This window comes from Gorilla gorilla, chromosome 8 (genome assembly GCF_029281585.2).
Source record: "Gorilla gorilla gorilla isolate KB3781 chromosome 8, NHGRI_mGorGor1-v2.1_pri, whole genome shotgun sequence".
Classification (NCBI taxonomy): domain Eukaryota; kingdom Metazoa; phylum Chordata; class Mammalia; order Primates; family Hominidae; genus Gorilla; species Gorilla gorilla.
In genome coordinates, this window is record NC_073232.2 from 35,993,970 (window position 1) to 36,018,378 (window position 24,409).

Below are 24,409 nucleotides of genomic sequence, written 5' to 3' on the forward strand. Positions count from 1 at the left end.
AGTGACAGCTAAATTAATCAAAAAGCAAAAATGGTTCTTAATAAATACAGGCAAATATAGAATTGTGAAATAAAATGTCAAAACATTTTACTAGTTTCATCATAATTTTAGAGCTATTTAGCCTGTATTTTAACATTAAATGCCTAAATTAACATTTATGTTAGTGATTAAACTCAACTTACCCTCCATTCCTTCATTCAGAAAACAGAGACTGAGCATCTATTAGGTGCCAAGATTTATCAAGAATAATTTTAGTTATAAAGGTCACAGGTCAGCTTAAGATGAGATAACAGTTTTGTTTTAAACCTAGATAATATATATTAAATCAAAAGGATGTGATAATAGTGATGAAATAAAGTTAAAAATATAAAATTTTTATCAAAAATCAATTTACCTGATTCAAATTACTTTTTACAGTCCTCAATTCCATCTCCAGTGTTTGGAGACTCAGTTCAAGCTGTTGTTTCACTTCAACTTCTTTCCTATATTGCTCTTCTTTTCTTCTTAACTGTTCCCTAATTTTTTCATACAACATATCAGCATTTCTTCTCTTCTCTTCTTCTTGGTTTAAGCTAAATCTGCAGTTAAATATGCTTATCTTAAAATCTGTATTGTTACAAAATAAAAAGTTCATTGTGTGATATGCCGCTTTGTATGTTGGTTTATTACCCTAATACAATTTCTATGTTCTTGAATATTTTTCCTTTCTAGTTCTCTGATTTTTAATTTCTCACTTCAGTCTTTTCCAAAGGACACATATACTTGAAAGGTAGTGATGAAAGAACGTTCTGCTAACTGGTAAGTTTCTGTTATGAGTACCTCTGGTAAATATTATGGAAAAAGATATTGCAAATGATTCAGTAAAGATGCAAGGTGAAAATTATCTTTTTGGCTAGGTGCCAGTGGTTCATGCCTGTAATCCTATCACTTTGGGAGGCCGAGGCGTGCAGATTACTTGAAGTCAGGAGTTCGAGACCAGCCTGGCAAACAGGGTGAAACCACATCTCTACTAAAAATACATAAAATTAGCCAGGTGTGGTGGCAGACACCTATAATCCCAGCTACTCAGGAGACTGAGGCAAGAGAACCGCTTGAACCCGGGAGGCAGATGTTGCAGTGAGCCGAGATTATGCCACTGCACTCCAGCCCGGGTGACAGAGTGAGATTCCATCTCAAAAAAAAAAAAAAAAAAAAATCTTTTTTTAAATAGTCATAATTACTCTTCAATTAGGAAAGATCATTAAACTAACTAAAAAGAAGTTAGTTTACTAAAATGTTTATAAATCCAATAGAAATATATTTTTGTTTTTATGAAATATTGCAAGTATCCCTAAAAATTATTACAGTGTAAGAAAACACCCTCAGATGCTTTCATACAACATATATCTATATAATAGCATAATTAAAGATTAGGCTAACGAGCCTAATACTGGTTACCCCATACTTTTTATGTTTCTTTTTTCTGGTAACACTTTCAACATACCTTCTTGATTATTACATATTGCATAAACAATTTCAAAATCTCTTTTGGAACAAAACAGGATCTAATATTTAAGTAAACCATAAAGAATAATATGCATTTTCAACACAAAACTTTTAATTAATTTTATCTGTGTATGAGAGAGAGATCGCTTTCAGTAATCACTCACCATTTTATTTTTTAATTCATGCATCTTAAGAGTAAAGCTATAAAATTGTTCTGGCCGGGAACGGTGGCTCATGCCTGTAATCACAGCACTTTGGGAGGCCAAGGCGGGAGGATCACAAGGTCAGGAGTTCAAGACCAGCCTGGCCAACACGGTGAAACCCCATCTCTACTAAAAAAATACAAAAATTAGCTGGGCATGGTGGCGTGAGCCTGTAATCCCAGCTTCTTGTGAGGCTGAGGTGGGATAATTACTTAAACCTGGGAGGCGGAGGTTACAGTGAGCCAAGATTGCGCCACTGCACTCCAGCCTGGGCAGCAGAGCAAGACTCCATCTCAAAAAAAAAAAAAAAAAATTTAGGTTGAAAAAATGGCCATTTCATTCTCTATTGATTGAAACGTAAATTAACATAAACTTTCCTGAGAACAATTTAAAAATCTGGACCAAAGGCCTTTTTAAAAAAAATTCCTATACTTTAAACGAATAATTCTATATTGAAGAATTTATTCAAAGTAAATAATTACAAATGTAGAAAAAGATTTATAAAAAGGTATTCCTTCCAGCATTAACTATAACACAAAAAAACTGTAAACCCAAAACTTACTGTATTAAATAATGAGACTTCCATACAACAAACTTCTACATAGCCATTAAAGTGATTTAAAAGAATATATATTTAGTAGAAGTTCATAGTTAAGAACTAGTTATATTATTTCCAAGAATTTCACACTCCACAAGACTAAGACGTTTTCTTCCCTGCTAAGCCCCAGAAGGTAAGTCAGCAATTACAAGAATTCTATATATCTTTAGTACAAACAGTTAAACATTTCTTTAAAACTAGGCTATCATACCTCAAAGAGCACAGTTCTCGTTCCCATTCAACTTTTTGATGCTCTAACTGTGATTTTATTTCTTTTGTTTCAGATAGCTCCCTTTGTAGTACATTAACCTTATCTTCCATTTTTTTAATTTTTACTATAAGTAGTTCACAGTGATTTTTTTTAAGTTCTAATAATCTTTCACATGAAAGAGCTGCATCCTGGATTTTCAATAGGCTAACAGAATCTGTATCAGGAAGAAAACAAGATAGAAATATATGAGTATTTTTCCCATATAACACACTGTACACTGTAACATTCACTCATTAAGACACTGACCAATTACATATTGAGGGCCTACAATGTGGAAGACATTAAACTAAGCTCTGCAGATAAAACAGGCAAGACCTCTGCACTTGCTTAGCTTAAAGTATAGTGAAGAAACAAAGACAAAAAAAGTGACAATTGTGAATTCAGATAGATGCTGTAAGGAAACAGAGTTCTATGACCACAAAAGAGAATTTGATCTATACTGGGCCCAGGGAAGATTTCCCTGAGGGAGAGGTGGCTACACTGAGAAATGAAGGACGAGAAGGCAGCAGTTAAGCAAATGGGGAAGAAAAGCATTCCAGCCAGTCTGCAGCATGTGCTGAGGCTCTACTGCAGTCTGCTTCAGGTACTAACTTTCCTTCTTTCCTGAAACGACCAAAGACAAAACAGACAAAATACATGAAACAATGAGTTTCAAGAGAGTGGACTCAGGCAATGAACACAAGGATCCCTGACAGACAAGAAACAAAGGAAGTGGCCGGGCGTGGTGGGTCACACCTGTAATCCCAGCACTTTAGGAGGCTGAGGTGGGCAGATCACCTGAGGTTAGGAGTTCGAGACCAGTCTGGCCAACATAGTGAAACCCTGTCTCAACTAAAAATACAAAAATTAGTGGGGCATGGTGGCAGGCACCTGTAATCACAGCTACTTGGGGGGGCCGAGGCAGAAGAATCGCTTGAACCCAGGAGGTGGAGGTTGCAGTGAGCTGAGATTGCGCCACTGTACTCCAGCCTGGGCAACAGAGCGAGACTCTGCCTCAAAAAAAAAAAAAAAGAAAAGAAAACAAACAAAGGAAGTAAGTTTTATGGTCTTATGAATGCCCAGAGCCCCGCTTTCAGAGTTTCTAGGTCATGATGTGGGGAGGAAAAACTGACATAAAGTCCAGCAGACTCCCTGAGTTGAAGTGATGAAGCTGAGAGTCTGGTAAACGCAAAGTAGACAGAGATCACAGGACACTAGAGAGGAGCGAGAGGTACAGAGAACCCTGGAGATCTGCAGAGATCCCCTCTTGGGTATTGAGCAAAGTAATAAACAGTGCATGTATGCTAGGAAACTATCTGAAACCAAAGAAAAAACCCCATTAAAAAAAGGAGAGGAAACCCTGCCTTGTGCTTTCACAGCACCAGGAAGAGTGTTCATTCCCACAGTCAGGCTGAAAAAACTCATACTTCTCAAGACAATGAATAATCAGAAAGGTATTGCCTCAGGAGTGGGGAATTAGCCCAAATCATAAAAGCAACATAGGAAAAAGTCAAGCTGTTTATATGTAACTTAACTGTACCTCAAAATAAAGCTCAAGAAGATAAGTGGAGGCATGGAAGATATTTTTTAAAAACCAAATTGCACTTGTAGAGATGCAAATTACAATGTCAAAGATGAAAAATAAATTAGATGAAAATAAACACAGATTAACCATCACAAAAGAAAAGATTCATAACTTTGAGACATCAATGAACTATGGAAAAAAATCCAAGCAGCTAATATATAAGCCCCCAAAGAGGGAGGAAGAGAGACAGAAAAAAAATGTGAAGAAAAATTGGCCAAAACTTTCTAAACTTAATAAAAACTATAATCCCACAGATTCAGAAAGGATATGGCCAGGAGAGAAAAAAATGAAAGCATACTATTATAATTATACCATATATCAGAACTATAACAAAATTATACCATATATGATGTGGTATGATATTATTTGAAGGTGGACTGTGATAAATTCAAGTCATATACTATAAATCCTAAAGCAACCACTAAGATAGCAAAACAAAGAGTCATAGCTTATAAGTCAAAAAAAAAAAAAAAAAAAAACACCCAAAAACCTGAGATAAAACTCAGGAGCATCTGTAGATCAATGGAACACAACAGAGTCGAGAAGTAGAACCACATGTATGCAGCCAACGTATTTTTGACAAAGGCACAATGGCAAACGCAGTGGGAAAAGGCTAGCCTTTCTGATGTATGATGCTGGAACAATTGGATGTCCATATCCAAAAAAATGAACTTGAATCCATACCTCAATCCATACAAAAATATGAACTCAAAATGGATCACAGACCTAAATGTAAGACCCAAAACTGGCTGGGCACGGTGGCTCACGCCCGAAATCCCAGCACTCTGGAAGGCCAAGGTGGGCAGATCACTTGAGGTCGGGAGTTTGAGACCAGCCTGGCCAACATGATGAAACCCCGCCTCTATTAAAAATACAAAAAAGCTGGCAGGGCGTGGTGGCTCACGCCTATAATCCCAGCACTTTGGGAGGCCAAGGCGGGTGGATCAGGAGGTCAGGCAATTGAGACCATCCTGGCTAACATGGTGAAACCCTGTCTCTACTAAAAATACAAAAAATTTGCCGGGCGTGGTGGCGGGCACCTGTAGTTCCAGCTACTTGGGAGGCTGAGGCAGGAGAATAGCGTGAACCCAGGAGGCAGAGCTTGCAGTGAGCAGAGATCGCGCCACTGCACTCCAGCCTGGACGACAGAGCGAGCCTCCATCTCAAAAAACAAACAAACAAACAAACAAACAAACACAAAAAACAAACAAAAAAATACAAAAAAAAAAAAAAAGCTGGGTGTGGTGGCACACGCCTATCATATCAGCTACTCAGGAGGCTGAGACACAAGAATCGCTTGAACCCGGGAGGTGGAGGTTGCAGTGACAGTGCACTCCAGCCTGATTGACAGAGTGAAATTTTGTCTCAAAAAAAAAAAAAAAAAGACCTAAATCTATAAAATTTCTAGAAGAAAGCATAAGAGGAAATCTTTGTGACCCTGTGTTAAGCAAAGATTTCTTAAATGTGATACAAAAAGCAAAATCCATAATTAAACAGATAAATTGGACTTCATCAAAGTTAAAAACTTCTGCTCTTCAAAAGATACCATTAACAGAATGAAAAGTCAACAAAAAAATAAAAAATTAAAATGAAAAAAAAAAAAAAGAATGAAAAGTTAAGCCACAAACTGGGAGAAAAAAACCCCTGCAAAAAACATAGCTAATAAAGGAATAATATCAAGAATATATCATATAAAGAACTCTTCAGCTTTGCACAGTGGCAGCATCATAGCCACCAATGAAGCACAGCATAATGTATGCTAAGTGTGCATACATTTATTACATTACATACATTACAATGGGATACATAAAAAAGCCTTAAATTTATGCAGTGGTCCTACCTTTATACTCCATTCCAAGTTGTTCAATGAGCAACATAAAATTCTTGTAACTAGAGTGGGGCAGCTCACAATCCTCTGAGGCTGTTTCAGATGACTGAGTTAAGTCATCAACATCATCCATAGACTGTATTTGGTTTTTGACCTATGAAATAAATAACACTGTTTCAAAATGTCCCCAAAATATTTATAGCACATACAGAAGTGGTAATTATCCATCTTTCTATATGAGCAAAAACACAGGTATTTCTTAAAAAGAACTGATTTTTGTTAAAAGGATTTATTTATCAATGGCTAGTGCTTCTTAATCACTTTTTCAAAGTAAATGTCTTTACAACAAAAGATTCTCTTTTTTTTCATTTCATGGTTTTTTTTTTGTTTTGTTTTTGTTTTTTTTGACATCGGGTCTTGCTCTATCACCCAGGCTGGAGTGCAGTATCGTGACCATAGCTCTCTGAAGCTTCAAACTCCCAGGCTCAAGCAATCCTCTCACCTCAGCCTCCCAAGTAGCTGGGACTACAGGCATGCTCACCATGCCTGGTTAATTTTTTCTTAATTCTTGTAGAGACAGGGCTCCCACCATGTTGCCTAGGCTGGTCTCAAATTCCTGGAGTCAAGCAATCCTCCTGCTTTAGCCTTCCAAAGTGCTGAGATTACAGGTGTGAGCCACTGTGCCCAGCCCACTTTATCTTTTATAATGTATTTTTTTAAACAATAATTTTGATAATTTATTTTTTACAGTACCTTGTTCTTTTCATTAGATGTTTTCTTAGTAGGCCTAAAAAAAAAAAATACCTTTCAGGCAAATAGTAAACATGTAAAATGCAAGGAATATCTAAAACTATTGTTTTTTTAAATAAAAGCTCTGCATTTGTAATTTATTTACCCTATTCATAAAGTTTACAGGAATCTTTTTTACAGGTAATGTAAAAGATAATAACTTTCTACAAGGGGTATTAAACTATATACAGAAAAAGTAAAAGTAAGGGACAAGAAAAATATACTAACAATATCATAACATACAAATGTAGATCAAGCTTCCTGACAGTCAAAGCAAAACGAAAACATAGTGTTACCTGCATTATTCAATAGAAAGAAATATACCAGGTTTTTTTTTTTTGCTATTGACCTTTTCAATAAAAACAAGCTTTTACTGGCACTAAAACCTATCTGGAATGTATTACTTAACACCCTTACATGATGGAAACCCTTTTTGAATGACGATATTAGTTAGCTTTTTTCAGGACTCACAATGCAGGTACTATGCATTATCCTAAGCACTGTACATATATTAAACTCATTTTAATCCTAACAATAATTCTGTGAGGTTGATAACATATTAGGTATTTTATAAAGGAAGAAAGTAGGCACAGGAAAACCAAGTAACTTGCCCAAGCACATATAGCTGGTCAGGAGCAGACCCAAAATTCAAACCCAAAAATTCTAGCTCCAAAACATATTTTGCTGTGCTGTGAAAGTAATATTTACTTTCAAGTGTTTTTAAGTGATATGATAGCAGATGAATCTATATTTTCATTCTATTTCTGGTTATAATTATAAATAATTTCTGAATCTTGCAAATATTTTTAAAATAAAAAGACCTTAAATGTAGCCAATTTGGAAACCTACTTTCAACAAGCTCAACATTTATTTTTTCTGAAGAAATTCATCAATGTTCATTCATTCATCTACTCAACTCTTTATTCATGCATTCAAAAATCCTTATTGAAGTTGGGCGTGCTGGCTCACGCCTGTAATCCCAGCACTTTGGGAGGCCAAGGTGGGCAGATCACTTGAGGTCAGGAGTTTAAGACCAGCCTGGCCAACATGGCGCAACCCTGTCTCTACTAAAAATACAAAAAATAGCCGGGCATGGTGGTGTGCACCTGTAGTTCCAGCTACTTGGGAGGCTGAGGCATGAGAATTGCTTGAACCCAGGAGACGGAGGTTGCAGTGAGCTGAGATCACGTCACTGCACTCCAGTCTGGGCAACAGAACAAGACTCTGACTAAAAAAAAAAAAGAAATCCTTACTCAGCATACATGTCAATGACACTATTAGCATAAGGCAACATGGTTTTTAATATTTTAGAACTTTATAATCTAAAAGTAATAGTCTGTGATAGATTGTCAATAGTTTAATTTTCTACTGTACATAAATAAAATCCTCCCCTTCTCCCCAGAATCTAAACAACTATTAAGTTAATACACCTGATCTTTTAGTCTTACAAAATCATAGCTGTTCATGATGCTACTGTCAAAACTACTCTGATATCTTCAATTATCAAGAAATGTTTAAATTCAATTCAGTATGGCCTATATGTTTGCATGTTTATTATTAGGTAATTTTTTTAAATCCATATGATAGTTTAACTTTAAGATCATCATCAACACATTCAATTATATTAGAATATTCCATTTTTGAAACAATTCCAAATGAACAACCTCTTAGCAAAAAACTACATAAATAGAAGTTCTAAGGACAATTAGTTTATTATAAATCTTTAAAAGATAATGGATCAAGCTTTCTGAAGCTTAGACATGCAAACAAAACTAAATTTCATAAGCATTTCCTTCTCTACTGGGTCACTCCCAAAAGCATGCAAATATACTCTAAAAGCTTGCATTTTAAAATAAAAAAGAAAGAAGGCTCCCTTGAATCCCACATTCTTCTTCAGTTACCAACCATTTACCTATTGCCTCTCAGTCCAAGTTCTCTCAAACGCCATCTGTGCCCATCCACTATAGTCAGGGCTCCATGGTGACCATTTATTGAAACGGCTGCTTGTCAAAGTTACTTGTCCTCATCTTAATCTTTCAGCAGCATGGAAACAGTCAATATTCTCTAGCTTTGGGAGACTACATCATTCTATTTTCAGAAAAAAATTACTACTAACCTTCCTCCATAGAGAAATAAAGAAATTATAGATTTTACCTTCCTTCATCCTCATCTATTTCACTTAAACTGCTGTCATCATCCACTTGTAGCAGGCCACCAGTTAGTAAACTGGCCTTCCCAAAAACTGGTGAATTCACAGATTCTTTCGAGGTCCGTTTTTCTTTTTCAGTTCTCTTTACTTCCTTCATTTGCAAGGCAGGATCACTACTTTAAAAAAATCCATGGGAAATGACAGTTATATAAGAAAAAAGAAAAAAAGAAACAACATGCAGAAAGAGAGTTAAGGAAAAGAAAGAATAAAAAATCCATTAAAAAGCCAATGTTTTCTAGTAATTCTAACAAAGAATAAAAATAATTTTTTATAAAATTCCAACATTGCCCCATCTCAATTCATTCACTAATTCAAAAAACACGAATTACCAACAACATAAGAGAAAATGTATATTCCCCGCTTCAAAAACCATAATTTTATCATACCATTATGATAAAATGTGATATGTAAGGTTGATATATGAAAAGATATATCTGAACACAAGGATAGCTTTAAAACAGAAGAGACAAAATAGAGGAGTTCATGAGACAAAAAATGGGAGAAAACCATTCTACTTAGAGAATAGAAGGTGAGCACAGATTAGGCACACGGCATCTAGATGTTTCCTAGGAACTTGAAAGAAAAAGAGAAAGAAACTAGAGAGAGGTGAATGCTACACTAAACTTGAATGTGACAGTAAAAGGCTGGAGCTCATTGCCTACAAACAATGGTCTTTAGACATGGAAGTAGCAATTAGATTTGGGCTATATTTTTTGTTTTGTTTTTAAACATCATAATGTTTCATTTAAATGAAGTTTATTTTAAATGAAGTTTTAAAAATAGCATGATATACATATAACATGAAAGAAGAAATCAGGAAAATATCCTGGGTGGGGGAAAAATCCTTTTAGAATACCTATATGTCATTATATGCAGTTCCAAAATAGCAATATTCTGATTAGTTATGATTTTGTTTGCAAATAAAATAATGGGCTTGTCACGGAGGCTCACACCTGTAATCCCAGCACTTTGGGAGGCTGAGGCGGGTGGATCATGAGGTCAGGAGTTCAAGACCAGCCTGACCAAGATGGTGAAACCCCATCTCTACTAGAAATACAAAAAAATTAGCCTGGTGTGGTGGCGCGGGCCTGTAATCCCAGCTACTTGGGAAGTTGAGGCAGGAGAATTGCTTGAGCCCAGGAGACAGAGGTTGCAGTGAGCTGAGATCACACCACTGCACTCCAGCCTAGGCAACAAAAGCAAAACTCCATCTCAAAGAAAGAAAATAAAAGAATTTGGTAACTTTTATAGACTTTTAGCCTAGTTGGACTTACCACCAGAAAAACTGTAATAATAATAATAATATTATTATTATTATTATTATTATTGGAGATGGAGTCTCGCCCTGTCACCCAGTTTGGAGTGCAGTGGCACAATCTCGGCTCACTGCAACTTCCGCCTCCCGGGTTCAAGTGATTCTCCTGCCTCAGCCTCCCCAGTAGCTGGGTTTACAGGCGCCTGCCACCATGCCTGCCTAATTTTGTATTTTTAGTACAGATGGGGTTTCACCATCTTTTCCAGGCTCATCTGGAACTCTGACCTCAAGTGATCCACCTGCCTCGGCCTCCCAAAGTGCTGGGATTACAGGCATGAGCCACCGCACCCGGCCATAACTACTTTTTTATGGTCTAAAAACATGCACAAGGATATCATTATCATACACCTACATAATTTACAGAGACTGAAATCTCCCACTGTGTTAAGAGTTGAGCATGAGCCCTTAAAAATACCCAATATACTGAAATGTTTACATGGACTACAGATCCCTCTGTGCAATCCCTTGGCAAAATTCAAATTAATTTGAGAGCCCAACATTTGGGATACTATAATAAATATCCTTAGCAACATGTGTATATATGTAATGTGTTTATATAAATATCCTTAAAATACATACATTATTTAACATGTTATACATATATTATACATAGGCTTACTCTGTATTACACATAATATATAATAAATGTCCTTAACTTGTGTGTGTGCATTTTTATGTAAGTCATATTTTCCTGTAGAATCTAGTCCCAGAAGTGAAGCTGTTAGGTTAAAGATAGGAAATATTTGAAATTTTGATACATACTAAATTATCCTTCAAAAAGGATTTACCAATTTCATTTACCAACAGTGTATGAGAATGCCTTTTTTTCTCACATTTGCCATCACTGGGTACTATTTTTTAAATAAAATATCAATATGATTGAAAAAACTGGTATCTCATTGTTTGTTAATTTGCATTTTTCTAATTGCAAGGCAAGGTTGCATATCCCTTGCATAGTAAAAGTATAAAATTTATTAATCATGAATATTAGTCCAAATTAGAATTAGTTTTATAGCACAATAACAATTATCTGCTGTTAAATATGCTATCAGCTTACCTAGCATACTCTTTATTTTCCTTCCTGGGAAATTGCTGATGATCAGTTTCTCCACTCTTTCTTTTTTGAATTAATCCATCATCATCTTCAGCATCATCAGTAGCACCATCATGTATGTTTGCTGATACTTCCATTTCATTATTTCTGTGTTTTTTCCTTTCTTCTTCAACCTTTAATGAAAGTTTGATACTAAGGAATTGCTATTACTTTATTCAATAATAATTTCTTTGTTTTCATTGAGTTTATCATTTGACTCAGTTTAACTATGGTAACTTTAGCCAATAAAAATATTTTCTGCTTACTCTAATGGGATCATTGTATATATAATTGTTATATAATTATCAGCTATTATTATAATTTTATCAATGAAATTTTTGTAAAGTCTGCTTCATTTCTGTTTGGGTAAAACAGAATTTTCCAAAATTTCAAAGGCTCTTCTTAATTTTGTGCTTTTATTCCCATCCAGTCTTCACTATCTACTATGAATTTTCACCCCATTTTACTGGCAGAAACAGAGAAATAAAAAGACAAAGACACAAGATGCATCTTCTTCTGCCTTTACCACCTGGATTTTACACTACGCAGCCAGATTTAGAGGATGTGACATCACTCCAGGAAGAGAAAGGAATCTTTCCTCTTTCTGCACTAAGATATTCTTTTCCCCAGTGTCTTTTATAATTCCTTTTTTCATTTGGATCCTGGGATATCAACAAAGTGAAGGTGCTCACTGAAATACAGAAACCAAAGTTTGCCACAACATAAGGAACAGAGTGAAACTGCTGAGTTGCTGGTGTGGAATTCTGGAGAATGAGATGCTACCCAAATTTCACATTCAATAACTATAAAATTTTATAGCTGGAGGATATATAGTATAAGTATTAATTATCTAAGTTAACCTCATTATCTACTGATTAAATGATCCATCCAGATTAAAACAAGAAAGATTAAATGATCCATCCAGAGCTCCTAAAGTGGCATTATCTAGCACTTTATGGCACCAAAAGAGATGATATAACTCCATAATGCTGAATCAGATAAATTACCAGATAAATTCATCAAATTAATCAGATGAATTAAAAGTGTGACACTGGCAAAGTAATTTAATGCCATAGCAGGGTGTGTGAAGCCTCATCTACTTTTACTTTTAAAGAAGAATATTGGCCGGGCACAGTGGCTCACGCCTATAATTCCAGCACTTTGGGAGGCTGAGGTGGGTGGATCATCAGATCAGGAGTTTCAGACCAGCCTGGCCAACATGGTGAAACCCCGTCTCTACTAAAATACAAAAATTAGCCGGGCGCCTGTAATCCCAGCTACTCAGGAGGCTGTGGCAGGATAATTGCTCGAACCCAGGAGGTGGAGGTTGCAGTGAGCCGAGATCATGCCATTGCACTGCAGCCTGGGCAACAGAGTAAGAATCTGTCTCAAAAAAAAAAAAAAAAAGAAAGAAAGAAAGAAAGAAAAAGAAGAATATCTGCAGATTATTGTTTATCTTTAAAATTCAATGTACAGAACTCAGCTTTCTACTTTGGAGTTAAATACTAAATTTCTGGCTGAGGATTTATGCTACTGATAGGGTATACATGCCCAAACTTATCATACTTTATTAAACAACATAATGTAAAGGTCTGGTTCAACAGAAATATTTGACCAGTGTTTTAAAAAATATGTGAAAGTACATGTATTTGTTGTCAAAAATCTTTAAAGTGATCAGAATGGAATTATAAGTTCTAACAGTTTGAGTCAAACAGATAAGCTTACACGCATGAAAGCACATTAAAAAGATCCCTTTGGCTGGGAATATTTGTCAACAATACTCAGGGCTAGATACATTTTTATATCTCTTCTCAGTCACTGCTTCTTTCCCACTGTATTGCCATGTTGTTGTTTAAATAAAAGAAATTCAACTTTAAGAAAATAGGGAAAAAACCCCTAGCAGTTATTACCTTTCATAAGGCAATTTCCTTTATGCTTATACTAGTTCACAAGGTCACATGGTATATGGCTAAATTAGTTTCCCAGTCCATATGTCACTTGGAAGACTGATAGACTTCTTAGGTTGATTAAGGAACAAAGATTTTGAGAATGTTATCCTTAACTCTTGTTACTTAGATAGCAGAATAGTATCTATTTCTAAACACAATTACATATTTAGGTAACATCATTTTATACATGAGCTCTTCATAAGCAGAAAATCAGAATGGATCAAATAATTGATAGAGAAAAAAACAAAGAGTAGCAGCAAGCAAACCTCTACCTCTTTTTGAAGTTGGACTTTTTCTTTCTCCAAAGCCTGGAACTCTACTTTTAACATGCCTATCTCATTTTTAAACCTTTGCATATCTTGCTGTAATTCTTCTTTTAGAGATACTTTTGATGTTCTGTCACCACGTGGTGGAGAAGACCTCACATTTTCTAATTCAGGTTCCATGCTTTTATAGTTACTAGCACTGCAATGATCATATAATGGCTTCTGGAACAAGTTCTGTATTGGTTTTGTTTTCTTGTAAGCATCTGTACCAGCAGAAATACTATGCCTTTTTATGTGAATCATATGATTCATCTCTTTGGAGCAGATCAACTCAAAAGGTCTTTTTGGATCACTATACTGAGGCACATGTCTGATGTCTAATTTCCAATTAGTGGTATTTTGGTTCATATTTTTTGTCTTATCAAACTCTTCTTTCATTACACCTGTAACTACTTCTGGGTTCCTTACTTTTTTATTTTCTGTATCATTATAAAAATTCTCATCTGTGTTAAAAACATGTTCAGTGTCTGGTCTGTTGACATTTTCATGGCCTAATTTATTTTCATTTAAATAAGGCTTAGAAGATGACTGGCAAGCATATTCTAGGGACCCAGAGTATGAAGGAGATGAAAAGCCATTTTCGAGACTGAGTACTTTTTGTTCAGGCAATGCCTGGAATAGTACAGAGACAGGAGAATCTTTTTCATCGCAATCAAGTATATTATTTGTCAAAGAAGAAGGTATTTCCTTTAAGTTTGTGCCTCCTTTAGAGTTATCATGTAGTGGCTCTTCCCCAGGAGAAGCAGTAATTTTGTATTTTTCACAAGTTTCACCACAGCTCTGCTTTAACTCATTTGTGATGAGTTTTAAGTTATTTTTCCACTCTAATTTGCCTTGTTTGGTCCACATTTCTTCATCGTTTTGCACACAAGGAAGTCCTGAATATACAGATACATCCTCTCTATCACACTCCTTATTCAGTTCTGGTTCTTGAGACATCTTTTGCAGACATGAAAGTGGATGATTAATTTGCTTGTTTTGTTTTTCAGATGTCTTTTCTGTCAGGGTGCATGTTTTTAAAATAACTTTATCCTTGAGTAATCAAGTACGGACAAAGAAAAATTAGGAAATAATTAAAATTCAACTATTAAACTTAGTCTATGTTTAGTTACTCCCAAATCACTGGATTGTAACTAAGAAGTAAAAACTAATTTGCCTTAGCCTAAAATAGGAGAAAAACATGAACCAGCAAAGTTAAGTTTATCACTGTTCCTTTGGATTAAACTTAATTCATTATGTGTTAAATCTACCAAAAATAAATTAGCAGATGATTTGTAGCATTATAAAGGCATCCTCATTTTAAAAGATTTTACCTTACCATATCTCAAATACTGAGCCCCTACAGTGCATTTAAGTACTTTTTGTAAAGATTTCTAACTGGAGAGTAGGGAAAGTTTAAATTATTAGGAGCCAAAATAAACACCAATCAGAAAGAAAAGGAAACTCTTACATTTTAATTGAAATTACATACCATAATATGGTGTTATGCATCTGTATAGACTATATAAGACTTAAGTCTAATTCTTATATATCCTAAGGTTCATTAATAGTGGATTTAAAAATTCTATAATATTTACTGATTTCCTAGACTGAAATAATCAGAAAGTTATTGTTTATATCCTAACAATGGAAAGATCCCATTCTGAAAGGAATGATTCTCTTAATAACTGCGTTGATTTTCTGACCTCATTCTTTCCCTGAATGTAGACACTGAAATCAAGAGATCACAAGGCAGAATAAATCTTTAACCTTGGAATCAGTGACCAGCAATATAAGAATGTAAATCCTGAACCACTGGGAATGATTACTCCTTTAAGATGAATCCAACTCAGTGGCCATCAGTATTAAAATGTTCATAATTTCTACTGCTTAATAATATGATTCAATATTTGATGTTACCATCTTTATCATATAAGGAAGTTATAAAAATGAAAGAGGAAACAATACTCAGGAAATTTCTGGCTTCAATTCCAAGTGTAAAGATTAACTATAACAAAAACAAAAACAAAAGATTAGCTGTAGGTTACTACACATTCTAAGAACATTTTAACTAGTCAAAACGTTTTTAATACTAAATATTAAATGATGATCTATTGATTCTAAAAGGCTAGTCTGAAAGGTAATTTCATTTGGACTATGTTAAATCATTAAAGCAAAGAAAACAATATTAAACCAGAAATTTTAAAAAAATATATAATACCTGTGGCTGGTTATTTTCACTTTCTTCCCTTTCTTGCTCTTCTTCTGATGCTACTTCTAAGTCATGTTCAGCTGAAAAAATCCAAATATTTAGTTTAACGAACTACTTAGAACAGTTAGGTAAAAGGTATAGTCTTTACAGAACTAGAAAATAATATTTATTTTATTTTATAAATCGAGAGGGTTTTCTTCTATTTGTTTATGAGACAGGGCCTTACCCTGTCGCCCTAGCTGGAGTGCAGTGGCGCAATCACAAAGTTTCAATGAAGCCTAATCTTTAGTGGAATATTTACTTCTCAGTAAGAAATACTTCTAAGTATCAACTTAATGAGGTATCTAATTAAAATTTCAACCATTATCCAAAACTTCAACAAACCACTTGGGGAAACTAGTAACACAAGACAATACTAGGTTCAACCCATACAAACATCTCAAATATTCACTCACAAATTCATTCACCCAACATAAATAAGCTAAACTGTCAGAAACAAAACAAAATTTTAAGATACAGTAGGAATATATAAAGTAACACTGTATAATGTTCTCTATAACAGTATCTTTTTAACAAGGCACAAAGAGTGTTGTTCATTATTAATGAATTCCAAAATTACTGCTACTTTTCACATCTTTATCATTGTACATCACGCTCCTTACATCTGAAATGTTTTCTGGTATGTTGACAAATTTTTTTTCATCTTTTAAGACTAAGACAGCTATGTGAAGTCTTCCTCGATTAGAGCTATCTTCCCCCAGATAAACAGGTGTCTCCTTCCTTGGGGCTGCCTTAGTACCTTATCTTTGTACTGTATCTTTTCCATCTGAACTGTATATTATTTATTTATATGTTTATGCCCTTGCTCCCAGACAGTAGGGGACAATCTTTCAAGTTATCTTTGTATAAACAGTCTTTATCTATTTTACTCGATAATTATTTACTGAGTTCCTGCTAAGTTCTAAACACTGAGGTTTAAAGAACGTAAATAAGACCGGGTACAGTGGCTCACATCTGTAATCCCAGCACTTTGGGAGGTCGAGGTGGGTGGATCACTTGAGGCCAGGAGTTCCAGGCCAGCCTGGCCAACATGATGAAATGCCCTGTCTACTAAAAATACAAAAATGAGCTGGGCGTGGTGGTGGGTGCCTGTGATCCCAGCTACTCGGGAGGCTGAGTCAGGAAAATCACTTGAACCCGGGAGGCGGAGGTTGCGGAGAGCCAAGATCATGCTGCTGCACTCCAGTGAGACTCCATCACAAAAAAAAAAAAGAAAAAAAAGAATGTAAATAAAAGTGTCAAAGATGGCTTTTCTAGACATCATGCCTGAGTTGAGACTTAAAAAGTGAGGTTAGCCAGACTAAAAGGGGTAAAGGGAAGGAAAGGGTAACAGCATGCAAGGCAGCAACAAGAGAGGGAAAGAAGCCTCAAATAGCGTTATGTATTTGTCTAAAATACAAGCACCAGAGAAGAGAGCATCACCAGCAGTTGAGTAATCCCAGAGAAAAGGGCAGAAAGGGGAAACGGCTAAAGATGGAGAGTTAGGCAGAAGTCAGATGATGAAAGCCTTATATGTAATCTTAAGATGTTTGAACATTTATGCTTTCAAGAGGGACTCAAGGTCCTATTTGCATTGGAGACAGATCACCCTAAATACTGTGGGGAGAATGAATTTCAGGGGCATATGAATAAATAAAGGGAGATTAATTAGAACACAATATTGCAGAACAAGGATAATGCAGGCCTAAACTGAGGGAATGTTTCCAAAAATATTTAGGATACAGAATATCAGTACCCAATATAGAGTGAATTTTTATTAAATGAATAGATGTATATATCTGGGTCCCTGGAGAGCTAGACTCTATTCATTACCTTATAAAAGGTATTAAATGAGAAGTGAAACAATCTACAGGCACTGTTTAAGTTGTTTACTTCATACTTTTTCTGTTTCATGTCTTCCTGTGTTAAGGGATTTCATTTAGGTATTTTGTTTTAAAAGTCCTGCTTCTTGGATCTACTAAGCTCATGAAGAAATGAGAGCAAACAAGCATATATATGTATAGGTGAGTAACTTTGGATTTATAGCTTACAGTCACTACTCTAGGGGATAACTGATCGTCTTCTGTAAAATACAACATTAATTCTACAAGTAAGGGGGAAAAAGAAAACAAAACTATTGGGATAAAAAATTATATGATTTATTACTATAGACCAGATCATATGATTAAGGGCACCAAGTTAAACTGGTACATAAAGTAAAACACATTAGATGCAGTTAATCAACAGACTGGGTTCCTAAAATAATTATTAATAAAATTGAATTTCATATATCTTTTTTAAATGATAGAGCACTCCTTAAAACAAATATTCCTAGTGAACAACTATTCATTAAAACAAGGTGACAGACTATGTGTACACAGCTGGGGATACACTATAGAGCAAATTCTCAATGATTCCCACTAATACGGGGCAGTCCATTCTATAATATCTAAAGCCATAGAAATTATAAGAAATAATATTTGATTTGGATGGTGCTTTTTTGTTACATTACATGTAGTTACAACTAATACTTGTGAATTCAGAGCTGTAAAAATAAAGCATAAAAACCACATTGTGCTTGAGTAGGCAATCTTTAGATCTCTACCTAGTTTTCCATCCAGTCCCAAAACTCTAAATATAACCCTGGTACTGACTCTCAAGTTTATGCTCTATACTAGCCTAAACAAAATTACTGTCCGTCCTAATTCTCTTTGTGATTCATAGATTGTTTTTGTTAGAGGAAGACTACAAATGCCCTGCTAAAAGGTATTTTGTCCGGTTGTAGGTTACATAAAGAGAATAAACACAAAGTACTTTCGCTAAAAATGATTCTTTTTCTTTTTTCTTTTTTTGAGACGGAGTCTTGCTCTGTCGCCCAGGTTGGAGGGCAATGGTGTGATCTTGGCTCACTGCAACCTCCGCCTCCTAGGTTCAAGTGATTCTCCTGCCTCAGCCTCCTGAGCAGCTGGGATTACAGGCGCCCGCCACCACACCCAGCTAATTTTCGTATTTTCAGTAGAGATGGGGTTTCACCATGTGGGCCAGGCTGGTCCTGAACTCCTGACCTCAGATGATCCACCCGCCTTGGCCTCCCAAAGTGCTGGAATTACAGGTGTGACCCAGCCAAAAATAATTTTTTTTAAAGTTATAACTAGGCTGGGCAACGTTACATGCCTGTAATCCCCACAATTTTGGGGGCTGAGGTGGGTGGATTACCTGATGTCAGGAGTTCAAGACCAGCCTGACCAACATGGTGAAACCCTGTCTCTACTAAAAATACAAAATTAGTCAGGCATGATGGTGCATGCCTGTAATCCCAGCTACTTGGGAGGCTGAGGAAGGAGAATCGCTTGAACCCGGGAGGCAGAGGTTGTAGTGAGCTGAGATCATGCCATTGCACTCCAGCTTGGGCAACAAGAACAAAATTCTCTCAAAAAATAAAATAAAAAATAAAAGTCATAACTATGATATTATGAAGCCAAGCAAAGGTACTCTAGGACTGAATTCTGTGTGCTTCTGTGTTACCTTCTTTGCTTTTTGTTTTCTGGTAGCTGTGATTCACACAGGTCATGGAGAGTATTATTCTCTAATAGAAACTAAGCTCCAACAGTAATCTTTCCTTTAGCTGTTTGTCCCAGTTCTGTGGATGCTGACTGATTTTTGGTCACTGACTGTGATACAGATAGATATTCATCATTGATTTTCAACGTCCCAGGTCTTTGGCAAGTCTTATTACTGAGGGTGAAACTAGTAGAGTCCCAATCTGAGACCTCTGAAAATAAAGTTTTCACTTATTAGAATGTAAATAATATAGGTTTGACTTTCTTCATAGAAGAAGTCCCATGTCAACCTCTATCCTACAAACACACTACTCCTCCATGGTGAATTGTATTTTACATGTCCTTTACTTGCCATTTGCTCACAGAAGTTTAACTGACTGTCATCTCTTGGATTTTTTTCTGTTTTTATTTTTCAGTATTACTTATTTACTTTGATTAGCTCAGCAATGTCTGTTACCTATTTTGTTTTCCATAAGAGATTTGTTTATTAATAATTAAGATTCTTCAGGGATATGAATTTTTTTATGAACAAACTTTATGTCTAACCATTTTAGGTTTAAATACGGATGACAGCATTGTGTGTGTGTGTGTGTGTTCTAAAGACAAAAACATTTAATAAATAAACTTTAAATAAAAACTTATTACAATGAAATGCTCTTTCCTCAACGCACCACTATGTTCAGAATTTACTTTTTAAGCCTTGGGTAAACATCAGAAATTTATAGACAAAATGATGGCCTTGGCCAGGCGCAGTGGCTCACACCTGTAATCCCAGCACTTTGGGAGGCCAAGATGGGTGGATCACGAGGTCAAGAGATCGAGATCATCCTGGCCAACATGGTGAAACCTCGTCTCTACTAAAAATACAAAAATTAGCTGGGCGTGTTGGTGCACGCCTGTAGCCCTAGCTACTCAGGAGGCTGAGGCAGGAGAATCGCTTGAACCCGGGAGGCAGAGGTTGCAGTGAGCCGAGATCGTGCCACTGCACTCCAGCCGGGTGACAGAGCGAGACTCCATCTCAAAAAAAAAAAAAAAAAGAGAAAAAAGAAAGAAACAATGATGGCCTTAAGTGACCTAATTGTTCCCACGTGAAAATAAATCTAGGTCCACACTTGATCCAGAGAGTACACAGTGCCATGAAACAAGAAATGAATATATAACAAAAATATTTTCCTTTTTTCTTTATAAACAAAATTGTTGGATTTAAACATTTTAAGACAAGCAAAAGAAAAAAGTAAAAACCATAGAAGTGAAACTTTAAAGGCCATTTCATCATCAAGGGACCATTTATCATTTGACATCTACAAACCATACATATGGTTTAAAACTGTGGTTCTAAATTTTGATCTAAGAATCCCTAGAATCCAATATCCATTCAAGGGTACAAGAGGTCACATAATATATTTGACATTTTCACTCTCATTTTCTGAGAAGTGTACAGTAGACTTTTTCGAAGCTAGGATGTATTGTAACATCATAAGCTAATGGTTCATGGGTCATAGCTCTAAAGTCTATTCAAATGAATGGCTGTATATGCATGTATTTTCTATTTTTCAGTTTTAATTTCTAATATAATACATATCAACAGCTACAAACCACTTAAAGATCACTTTTCTCCTCATTGGTAAGCATGATTTTCATTTCAAAAATGAACTAACTCCACCATGGTTTTTTTTTTTTTCAGACCAGTCTCACTCTATCGCCAGGCTGGAGTCCAGTGGCGCCATCTCGGCTCACTGCAACCTCCAACTCCCTGGTTCAAGCAATTCTCCTGCCTCAGTCTCCTGAGTAGCTGGGGTTACAGGCATGTGCCACCACGCCCAGCTAATTTTTGTATTTTTTAGTAGAGACAGGGTTTCACCATCTTGGCCAGGATGGTCTCAATCTCCTAACCTCATGATCCGCCCACCTCGGCCTCCCAAAGTGCAAGGATTATAGGCGTGAGGCACCGCGCCCAGCCCACAGTGATTTTTATGCTTTTTTTTTTTTTTTTTTTGAGACGTTGTCTCGCTCTGTCACCCACACTGGAGTGCAGTGGTGCAATCTTGGCTCACTGCAAACTCCGCCTCCCGGGTTCATGCCATTCTCCTGCCTCAGCCTCCTGAGTAGCTGGGACTACGGGAGCCTGCCACCATGCCTGGCTAATTTTTTGTATTTTTGGTAAAGATGCGGTTTCACCATGTTAGCCAGGATGGTCTCGATCTCCTGACCTCGTGATCCACCTGCTTCAGCCTCCCAAAGTGCTGGGATAACAGGTGTGAGCCACCATGTCTGGCCTGATTTTTATGTTTATTATTGTTTATCCGAATGAAGAGAGTTTAATTAAATGTACAGTAATAAAATGGAATACTATAAAGAACTTAAACCAGAGCTACTTGTGTCGATACAGGTGGATCTGAAAAATATAATGCTAGGCAAACAAAAGAAAGTTGAAGAATGATATGTACAATGTACAACCATTTATATAAAATTCTAGGACATGAAAACAAATTCTATGTATTATTCATAGATGTATACATACACAGGAAAATATTTTAAAAGAGCATGGGAATGGGAATGATAGCTAATTCAGCATGTTGGTTACCTCTATGCAATAATTTTTAATAGCATAAAAGGACCCTAAAGCCAAAAAGTTTCAGAATTGTTGTTTTAAAAGACTATGTCTACCAAATAGTAATTAAAAATAATTACTGTCTGGGCATGGTGGCTCATGCCTGTAATTCTAGCACTTTGGGAGGCTAAGGTGGGCGGATCACCTGAGATCAGGAGTTCGAGACCATCCTGGCCAACATGGTGAAACCCCGTCTCTAAAAAAATACAAAAATTAGCCGGGCATGGTGGTGTGTGCCCGGGGAGCTTGAGGCAGGAGAATTGCCGGAACCCAGGAGGCGGAGGCTGCAGTGAGCCGAGATCATGCCACTGCACTCTAGCCTGGGCGACACAGTGAGACTCTGAATCAAAAAAAAAAAACCAAAAAACAAAAAGCCGGGCATGGTGGCTCATGCCTCTAATCCCAGAACTTTGGGAGGCCAAGGCGGGTGGATCACCCGAGGTCAGGAGTTTGAGACCAGTCTGGCCAACATGGTGAAACCCCACCTCTACTAAAAATACAAAAATTTGCCAGGCATGGTGATGCACACCTGTAATCCCAGCTATTTTTCAGGAGGCTGAGGCAAGAGAATCACTTGAACCTGGCAGGCGGAGGTTGCAGTGAGCCGAGATCACGCCACTGCATTCTAGTCTGGGTGACAGAGAAAGACTTGGTCTCAATTAAAAAAAATTTTTTTTAAATCCTTCCATCAAATTTGGGGAAAAAAAGAATTAGGAATAAGAAAACTGTGAGCATTTCAAATATTTCAAAAATTTTTTACATACTTCCTTCCAAGTTAAATATATATTGCAACATTTACCTGCTTTGGATGTTTGTACATCCTTCATTCCTCCTGCTTTATTTGGAACAGAATCTTTCATTTCAATGGTAGGCTGAATGGGTTTTGAAACAAAATGATTAATAAATAATGTATACTTTATACAATATGCACTTAATAATTCAAGATAAAAATATAAAACTTATTACCTTCAAGTGAAGATATCTCTCAGAAGACTCTAAAAACCAAAAGGGACATATAATCAATTATACATAAATATGACAAAGTCAATCATAAATTCATGCAGTGTTAGTACGACCTGAATCATCATGCTTGGTTTGAAAATGATTATGTTAATTGTTGGGATGTTTTTTATTTTGGTTAGGACAGCAACATGACAGAAGTATACTGGAGGAAAAAACAGGAATATAGGTTTAATAAAACATACAGTTATGATTTGAATGTAAGATTATGTTCCAAGTGACTATAAGTAAAATAGAAAAGTGCACATATACCAATGTGAGCATGCTGGTCGATGTGGAGAAAAGTAATCTTTAATTAGAGGAGCAAATCATGACCCTGAGAGGAGAAATGTCAAGGCTGATGGTAAAATGCGACAGCATATCTTTAATGCAACACATCAGAATCATTTATACCATTATACTACAAGTATTTATCATGTACTTCAACTTGTCCTATAATTTAGGAAGCACACAGTTATGATGCCACTTTACTTGGATATATAACTTATTTCTCATCAGAGAAAGTGTTCTGAATTGATCAGCTTGGATATACACTTGTAGAATAACAGTTAACAAAAATACTCATTTTTTTTCCATACCCATGTGGGCTACTGGCATGCCTACATTTCTTGTATCCTCTAGTTTAGCCATCTTAAAGTTTCTTGATCCACTCATGCAAGAAGGTATATAAAACACATCTAAGAAATAATACATAATAAGCTTTCAATATTGAAATATTTATCAAAAGGAAAAAATTTAATTGCCACAGAATTAGATATTAATAACATTTTATATTTCAAAATTAGTGCAGTTTTTTAAAATCAATGCAGTGTTTATTTAAAATAACAATTTTAGTATTCAAGGAATTATTAACTGTAATTTTTTCATTTCTAAAATGTTAGCCTCTAAAGGATTTTATGAAACAGCTATCGTTATCAAAAAGCAACTTTAAGAAAAAAGCCAATGCTTCTATATTCAAATTAAACTCATTTGATTAATATCAGTGCAACATGTATTTTTTTTTTTTTTGATACAGAGTCTCACTCTGTCACCCGGACTGTAGTGCAGTGGCAAAATCACGGCTCATTGCTCCCTGCAGCCTCAACCTCCCAGGCTCAAGCAATCCTCCTGCCTTAGCCTCCTGAATAGCCGAACTACAGGCCCATGCACCACCATGCCTAATTTTTGTATGTTTTTGTAGAGATGCAGTCTTGCCATGTTGCCCAGGCTGGTCTCAAACTCCTGGGCTCCAGCAACCCACCCACCTTGGCCTCCCAAAGTGCTGAGTGACAGGCGAACCACCAAGATCAGTCCAAAGCAACATACATCTTTGATGTCTGATAGTTATAGAAAGGAGATATGAATCACTGTAGTTTACC

General features: G+C 36.0%; 1 protein-coding gene across 21 annotated transcripts in view; it reads right to left on the minus strand.

Annotated features, from left to right (window-relative positions):
* The window catches only part of ANKRD26 (ankyrin repeat domain containing 26), a 124,664-nt gene that overhangs the window by 61,648 nt on the left and 38,607 nt on the right, over positions 1-24,409 (minus strand). For 12 of the 21 annotated variants that reach the window (XR_008669109.2, XR_008669110.2, XM_063709964.1 and 9 more), the window contains 11 exons: positions 23,630-23,728; positions 22,998-23,026; positions 22,831-22,903; positions 15,831-15,901; positions 13,577-14,662; positions 11,320-11,489; positions 8,893-9,063; positions 6,703-6,736; positions 5,962-6,103; positions 2,498-2,711; positions 395-578 (listed from right to left, as the gene is read on the minus strand). Coding sequence is in view for 19 of the 21 variants with exons in the window: in XM_063709964.1 (XP_063566034.1) it covers positions 395-578; positions 2,498-2,711; positions 5,962-6,103; positions 6,703-6,736; positions 8,893-9,063; positions 11,320-11,489; positions 13,577-14,662; positions 15,831-15,901; positions 22,831-22,903; positions 22,998-23,026; positions 23,630-23,728 (2,273 nt within the window). In the remaining 2 variants the exon portion in view is untranslated. The remainder of the gene's footprint in view (positions 1-394; positions 579-2,497; positions 2,712-5,961; positions 6,104-6,702; positions 6,737-8,892; positions 9,064-11,319; positions 11,490-13,576; positions 14,663-15,830; positions 15,902-22,830; positions 22,904-22,997; positions 23,027-23,629; positions 23,729-24,409) is intronic. The other 9 variants (XM_055353343.2, XM_031015470.3, XM_031015467.3 and 6 more) reach the window with 6 other exon arrangements.